General features: G+C 40.3%; 1 protein-coding gene across 1 annotated transcript; it reads left to right on the top strand.

The window, feature by feature from the left end:
- The first annotated feature begins 460 nt into the window (after nt 1–460).
- On the top strand, nt 461–8131 carry fam83fb (family with sequence similarity 83 member Fb). Its single transcript, XM_017421074.3, has 5 exons — nt 461–1176; nt 3911–4078; nt 5048–5169; nt 5886–6610; nt 6963–8131. Exons 1-5 carry the CDS (start codon nt 703–705, stop codon nt 7007–7009), a joined length of 1536 nt encoding a protein of 511 aa, XP_017276563.1. The 5' UTR covers nt 461–702; the 3' UTR covers nt 7010–8131.
- Nucleotides 8132–8316: the final 185 nt, after the last annotated feature.

Genomic DNA, 8316 nt, shown 5'->3' with positions numbered 1-8316 from the left:
AACTTTTAAAAGTTAAGTTTTGTGTATTGTACCTTTTCTTTCTAACTCAAGCTGTGGTTTATATCCACATATGCGTAAGAGTGAAATTTGCACATTCAGACCTACATGGATGAACAGGCATTATGTATTTGTACTCTTGAGATTGTACTTTCTATTGTTCGGAGTACAGTGAGTTTAAAGATAGGCTTCTGGTTTACTGTCTCTTGATGAAGTCATATGATGCAGCCTCTGGTCTATTTTTATTCAGTTTGCACAGGTCATTACCTAACCCCAGTAGCTTGAAAAGAAAAGAAAGAGAAACACAATCACAGCGCTGTAAAGGTTTTTAGGATTGTCTGGTTACTCTAAGTACAATCTGTAAATTCTCATTCTCACTAAAATTCTTACTTTTTACTTTTAAGTAATAAATGTCTTTATTTTATTTTTTCTAGTCCAATTCACCCAAAGAACCGTCTAGTTAAGATGAATAGTTGATGCTGTTGATTAGGGTCAAAACGAGTCACATGTAACGTTGCCCATACAGTAGTGGTCTTTGTTCTGTTGGCACTTGAACGCACCACGGCTCCTCCGTTTGCCCCGCCTCTGCCTCGTCCGGTCAGGTAAGAAAACTTTCCCGGTTTAATTCCACCTGAGCTGTCACGGGTTTAGTCACATCACCCGGCGCGCGCTGAGTTCCGGCCAGTGTTGACGTTCAACGCGACCATGGCTGAGTCCCAGCTTGTGTGCATGGAGGACGGCCACATCGGAGCCAAAGTCCCGGAGTCCAAACCGGAGTTCTACTACAGCGAGGAGCAGCGCGCGGCCGTCGAGGAGCTGCTGAAGAACGGCGACGGCGCCTTCAAGACCCGACTCAAAGATGAGAACATGAAAGACTTTCTGTCCGCGCGGGAGGTCAAACTCTTGACGAACACTTTCAAACAGTATGACTCCGGTCACGAGGGCGACAGCAGCAGCAGGTCCGAGCAGGGAGCCCCCCCAACCGACGCGGATTCGGGGGTCCACTCCACCTACTGGCCCCAGATGTCGGACACAGAGGTGCCGGCGCTGGATATCGGCTGGCCCAGCGGGGGGTTGTTCAAAGGGATGACCCGGGTGGCGGTGCACACACACCCGCCCAAAGAAAACGGACCTCACATCAAGGAGGTGGTTCGGAGGCTGATCCAGGAGGCCAGCAAGGTGAGAAGGGAACTATACTGCTCTTTGTTTTTATTATTATTATCTTATCAATAACCAGACTGCTCCAAAAAGTTAATGTCTTTATGAGGTCATGCCACAAACGGCGTAACCTCAGTCAAAATTCTAAAAATAGGCTACATGACAACTTGTATACCTGCTTATGATACACAATATAAAAGAGGGATTATAGTGAGAGTATTTGGGGAAGGAAAAACAAAAAAAAACATGTTTTCTCGACCATAACAGACACACAAACACATTCAGTAATAAAGAGCGTCATGAGGCAATGTGTGTGAGCCACTTCCAGGAAGTTCCAAGGCTTTTGGAGTTCCCTCTCCTGAGTAAGGTGTTAGTCATTGGGTTCAAAGCCTAAGGTGTGTTTGTTGGAGTGCCAGGGAGATAACATCAAAGCTTGTGCAGGACTATTCAAATAACAAAGACAAGGGGGAAGTTATATGTATATGAATTATTCAGGATAATCTGCCTTTTCAATCCAATCAACACCAGCACTCATTTAAATAATGGTGATGGATTAAGGGGGGACATGGGGAGTACTAAAACTGTCAGAAACAGAGGAAACCCAGAACAAGCCTGGAACCAGAACCTGTCATCTCCTTTTGATACTGGAACTTGCAGGAAGTTTTGCCAGTTAATTCGTGTGGGGAACGAATGTTGAGTCAAGATTTCCCTGCTTTTAGTACGATGAATGTAATTTTGCCATATTTATTAGGGGAAAAAAAGTGTTGACGCAGTTTGTAAATATTGACCCCCCCATCTAAGGTCCAAATGTTTTTGTTCAGTTTATAGTTTGTGCAGTTTTGTCCCTTTGCTTCCCTGTTTGAGTGAATCAGACTTTGTTAACTAGTAACTTAGTACCTGAAATGAGTCTGTGAACACGAAGAGCCACTTGGGATTTTTCCTCGCAGACAGCTGGAGCCGAGCTGAGTCATCTGTTCCTCCCTCCCAGCAGTGCAGTGGCATGTTCCCTTTGGCCCAGCCTGCCTCAGTTTGCCTCTTTAAAACTGGGTCAGGACTACAAGAGCACATGTCAGACACTCAAAGGTCTTTAAACTTTTGTTTATGGCACAACTTTTCCGAGCATTCCTGTTGGAATTCCCTTTTCTTTCCCTCGTCTTCGGCCTTGGTTTCACTTGACGTTCTTTCTTTTGTTCAGTGCTCGCAAAATTTGCGTTCCCTTTCATTTCTGCCTCGCTGCTCTTTTTTTCTTGCTGGTTCACATTCTTATGCGTGCTCCTTCTGTTCATCCTGGTTACAAATTACTCCGCAAATGTTAAAACAGATAAAGGCAATGGTTTGTTGTAAGCTTTATGCCTTCTTTTGTCAGCCTTGGAGGTAATTTGTTTTGTTTAGTCTTTGATATTCATAAGGAAAGTCTGAGAGGGAAAACAAAACAACAAACATTCAGGAACGTGCAGATTTACCTTTACATGCACATGAGAAACTGCTTCCTTTTTTAGTTTTGCCTGCAGAAGATGAGAATCCTGCATTGAGTCAACAAGTCCCAACTTTTAACTCTGTTTGTTAAAGCCTTCTTACATTTTTTTTTCTTTTTCTGTGGTCACACAACAGGATTGACTAACAGAGGAGAACTCGTTGGAAATGTAAGGAGGCATTACTTTCTTGGCTTCATCCTTGGGAAAAAAAAATTGGAACAATGACACGGAACACGGTTTTTAAAGTGTTTCTCAAAGCTCTCAGTGAACATGTTGCTGCATGTCAGGATACATGATTAACACCACATTTTAACAGCGTTATGAATAAGACTGGATTATTAAGATTAGATGAGGAAAACCTTGGTTTGCAAAAGATTATCTGAAGGTATTTTTTTTTTCTTTCATTTAGTAAAAGCAAAACTGTAAATTTTTACTGATCCCAGCGTTTCTAACAGAGCAGAAAGCAGCAGCTTCACTTGGACATTCCTCCAGACAGGACACAGATTTAAGTCCTCTTTGTTGTTCTGCAGTTTATCTATATAATCTGTCTTGTCTGTCGGACAGGAATGCAGCAGCAGCAGGATGACTGCTCTTTGTCTTTTTGCACTCGCATAAAACCAGCTGCGAAAGTCTTTAACCTTGATAGCAATGCAAAAGATTGTAAGTGTGTTTGTAGATGTTTAGGACAGCCACGTTCAATCCTGGTCCTCGAGGGTCACTGTTCTGCATGTTTTAATTTGAGTTGAATGAATGGATGAAAAACAGGCTTTTACAAAAAAAAAAACTGAAGACATGCTAAAGATGAAATTCAACCAAAAAATCCGATGTACTGAAGCAGAGAAACATCTAAAACATGCAGGATAGTGGTACTCTAGGATCAGGATTAGATACTACGGGGTTAGAAACTTTTAATTTCACCTTCTTTTTTAACCATTAGAGACATTTTTGCCAAACCGCTGTGGAGATTTTGCTTGTCTCTGCAGTCCAAAAGGTATTAAAAGGATTAAATGTGAACCGAAGGGTTGAGTCAAACTTGAGTCTCAAGTTTTTTATGTCACAACACATTTATTTTCTCTGCTACTTTGTTAGGTTTTGCACTTTTAGTTTGTTTGAACACATCAAATAGAAGAAAACTCTGTTGTTCTTCGTTTGCAGACTTGCAGTATTTGAATTTGACTTTGTCAATTACCCCACACCAACCCATTCTTTTTCAGATTTCTGATAAGATGTTGTCGCATTAAAGAAACTTAACAAGAACTTTTTCTCTGCCTCCGTTTCAGGTGATAGCCATAGTGATGGACATGATCACAGATGTCCACATCTTGCAGGACTTGATGGACACAGCTTCGCGTCGCTCTGTGCCCGTTTACATCTTGTTAGACAACCACGGTGTGCCACACTTCCTGGATATGTGTTCCAGGCTTCAAATTGCCTCACAGCACCTCCGGGTAAGTCCGTGTGATTTCAAAGGAAATTATTTTAAAATATGCACCAAAGACAAAAGAGAAAGAACAGATCATCCTCACGGGTGCGTGTTGGACTATCTAAACACCTAGATGAGCACCAACTCTTGATCCCCCTTGAGAAAGAACATTGTGGCATGACAAACAAAAGACAAAGGTTGCACAAAGGGGAAGGAATCAAAATTGGCCCAAATTGCTTGCAAAGAATAGATCTTCTTTTTTTACTAATAATTTGTAGGTATTTCTAGGGAAATTGATTCATTTACATAAGCACCATATCACAACCTGTAAATAAATTTAGTCTGATTTAATTTGTTGCTGATTAAATCAGATTTTGATGATGAACAGGTAAAAGTATTAGATACAAATAGGCTGAAGTAACTTAAAGTTGATGCATTTGTGGCGTCGTAAGGAAATACTTGCTTCAACTTTCAGTCCTAGAAGGAAAAATGATGATTTCAGCATGTTAAGAGTGTCTGAAAAGTTAAATAAAAAAAGGCATTTTGATGGAGACTGAAAGCAGACAAAGACAGGCAAGATATAGAGGTTGTCATCAGGGTGAGGGGAAATTTCCTGAGGTACAGTATGTGTCTTCTGTTTTTTTTTTCCCTTTGAGCCAGGAAGCTAATGGGCAAAGGGCACAAAGCCTGTTCTCTCGCATTGTAAACACATAAAAGCATTTGTTTTTGTAATTTAGACATTTGAAGCTAGAAATTCATCAACATGCATCCTAAAAGTGATTTTCTGTTATGATTGATATCCTCAACCTGCTTCTGAGCTGCTAATTGAAAACTATTTTCCCACAAGTAAGTTGTCGAATGTTTGGGCAACCTGCATTGTTTTAAAAGGGAAACTAGCTGATATTTTGCCTACAACTTTAGTACAGGTCATGTCATCTTGTTGACTGTCTTGCGCTCTTGTTTTGCCCTGACTGTGACCCTTTTTGTGTTTCAGAACATTCGAGTTAGAACGCTTCAAGGAGTTGGCTTCAATTTGTCTTTTGGCAGAATCCCTGGCTCGCTCTGTAATAAATACATGCTGGTGGATGGAGAGAAAGTTGTCTTTGGCTCCTACAGGTAAGATTATGTGTATGTTTGTTATTTTAATCTGAAATAAGCTTCAACAATGTGTATAAAAGGGGGAAAAAAGTGACATTTAAATTTACTTTCACTTATAATTTGTTTCAGCCTGTTTGAACCCAAGATTTATTATGTTCTCTTTGTACCACACATCCGTTTCCTCATTTACGGCCAATAAATTATCCCTAAAAGAATGGTTGGGATGGCTGGCTGTTCGTGTGAAAGCTATTTTATAAACAGCCATAAATTTTGCATAACAAAGTTATTTACACCAAATTCTACAGTAATTTTGAGCACAAAGAGCAGCGGAAGTTAGCTGTAGCACTTCCAGTACAGTCATCAGGAATGGCATCATATTTGTCTTGGAATAACAGTATATTGTGAAACTGACAGCCACATAAAGGTTTATAAAAAGGTGGTTGTATGGACTGCTATGACATTTTTGAGATTGGAGCTGGTTTAAGATGTCAGCAGTCCACTTAATCCATCATTACCTCATCGTTCTGTTTCTCCAAACTGAAGACAAGGAGACTTTAATTGTTCATAACCTTTCCACAAAACTCCACTTGAAAAGATCAGAGCTACCCCTTTAAGTTGGGAGGATCCGTCTGATATTTTCTGTGTTGGTCCTAATTTTTTTAACATTTGCTCAAAGCGTAGTGGATTAAAGATTACAGTGAAGTTCACTGCTTCTAATCTTGTCTGTGTTTCAGTTTCACCTGGTCTACGTCTCGTATCGACCGGAACATGATCACTGTGATGACCGGACAGGTGGTCGACTTTTTTGACAGGGACTTCCGGGAGCTGTACGCCATCTCTGAGAAACTGAACCTCTACAAGGAGTTTCACATCAGTCCGCCCACCGCTAACTCGACGGCCACGGTTCGTTCTAAAACGGCGCCAAAGCGCCCGTTGTTACCAGCAACCACGTCCCGTTTCCAGGTCAGCTTAGGGGACACGCGGAATGCTCCAATCCAGGTGCCTGCGCACAAATTCCACAACCCCAAATATTCGCTGGTGTTTGGTAACACGACCCCACGGCCCTCAGAATCTCTCCAAGATTTCGGAGCTAATAGGGATGCAGTCCTGGCTGAGGTTTCTGAAGAGACGGAACAAGGGAGGCCTCGATTGGCGAACAGCGAGAAGCTGGACAGGATGAGTCCACTGCCCTCTGAAGCCCCAAGCGAAACCTTCAAAAAACCAAACGGCGTCTCAAAGAAGAAAAGGGGACTTTTTTCACGCAAGAAAAAGTCGAAATCTTCAAGTATGCTTTCTGTTAAAAACCGAGCAAGCCCTCCGCCTCCAGAAAGTCATGAGACAGATGAGACTGAAGATGGTTTTGTTGTCATAAGTCCATCCAAAGGGAGTAAAAGGCTGTCTAAACTGGAACCAAACACGGGGTCTCAACAAACCGTCAACACCGCACACGACAGAGAGAGTAAGTGTAGTCCACTTTAAGTCCAGAAAGATGACATTTTCTAAATCCAGCAGCTCTGGTAACATTAGAGTAACTATGTTTGGATATTAGGAGAGTAGTTTTTCTTTTCCGTACCTATTTAAGCAACAGTATCAATTTTAAGAATTTTCTGACAGATTAAATTGTTTTCATAAATAAGGGTAATACTATAAAGTAGTTTTGCAACCATTGAGCCCAATATTCTAATTTTGTGGAAAACAAATAAGTTTACATTTTGTGCTGATTTATTATCTCATAGTTCAGGTTTTTGGATCTTTGGGGTTTACCTTCAGGACTCTCCTCTTACAGTGATCTCTTGTTGTTTTCTTCACAGGCGTTAAAATTCGGCATCGAGGGAAACACGGATGTAAAGTGTCCTGAGCTGAAGCTCCTTGTCTCTTAACACAAACTGCAGTTTGCCCTTCCTAAAGTGAAATGCACTACTTTTTTTAAACATTGATTGCACATAACATTCAGCATCTTACAGAAGGACCACTTGAATCTACAGTCCTCCGGATACTGATTGATAGATGATGTCTTTATGATTTAGTGAGATGTACTGCAGGAGCTTAATGATCAGAGTTACGTAATTTTTGCTCTGTACCAAACTTGCTCTGGCTTCATTTTTTTTGTTCCTTGAGTGACATAAAGTTGACTTTTTTAAAGTTGATCAGTGATTATTTGTCACATTACCCGTTTACCAGATGGATGAATTACAAAGTGAGATTTTTGGGCTGTACTAGGCACTTTGAGCCTCATGTCAGTGTTTTCAGTACTGCAGCATTGGCTCCGTTTTAACCTCGGCTGGATCACCATGGCAACATATTCTGAACTGTCTGTTACCCCGCTCTTGAGGAAAATGATGTTCAATTTTAAATTTAAATTGGTTGTAAAAAAATTGACATCTGCACACTAGTACCTTTTATTGTGCTGTACTTTCAAGCAATTTTTGAGCCATCTTAAAAAAAAAAAAAATCTATGCAAACTCTGTTTGCAGCACTGCTGCAGAAACTTACCTGACATTCATTCTGTGATGCCTGTAATGCATAAATATGTTTTTATGCTTGACTCCGTTTCATTTCAAAGTTCATTCTTTGTAGATTTTGTAGCTCATACATTATTTTTTTATAATAAGTATAATTATATTTGTGTTTCTATTGAAGAGCATTCACTGAGTTATTAGGCTTAATTTGAAAAATGGCAACTGTGATTAGAAGTAGGGAAAAATCATACTTCTGGTTGCTCTGCAATAAGAAGGCTTTAATTTGACTATGAACTATTTGTCAGATGATTTTTTACTTCAGTTTGCCCAGTTTTAAGAGTGGTTTCTTCTTTATTTCAGTTATGATAGTATTAAAACTAAATCCAGTTCTTGATAAAACTGATTAAAAATGCTAGGGTTATGGTTTAGGAGCTCCAATGTTCTGCTGTCATGTTTGAAACAAATGGCATATGTTGAAATTGTATTATAGGGGAAAATAAATGGAACGGATTGTGATTTTACCAACATTTTTCTTTTATTTAAGGTTCAACAACTGTAGTGACTTCTCTGTCTCTTTAATTTTCCTTTTCACGCCCACTTTTATAGCATTCAGTCTTTGGACTGAAGGAGGCACCACTCGCTCTGTGAATCACACAAGCTGAATGGAACATCCGGGTTATATTTCTGCTGCATGTGTGCAACATCT

This window comes from Kryptolebias marmoratus, linkage group LG3 (genome assembly GCF_001649575.2).
Source record: "Kryptolebias marmoratus isolate JLee-2015 linkage group LG3, ASM164957v2, whole genome shotgun sequence".
Lineage (NCBI taxonomy): Eukaryota > Metazoa > Chordata > Actinopteri > Cyprinodontiformes > Rivulidae > Kryptolebias > Kryptolebias marmoratus.
This window is presented reverse-complemented; position numbering and strand designations above follow the sequence as displayed.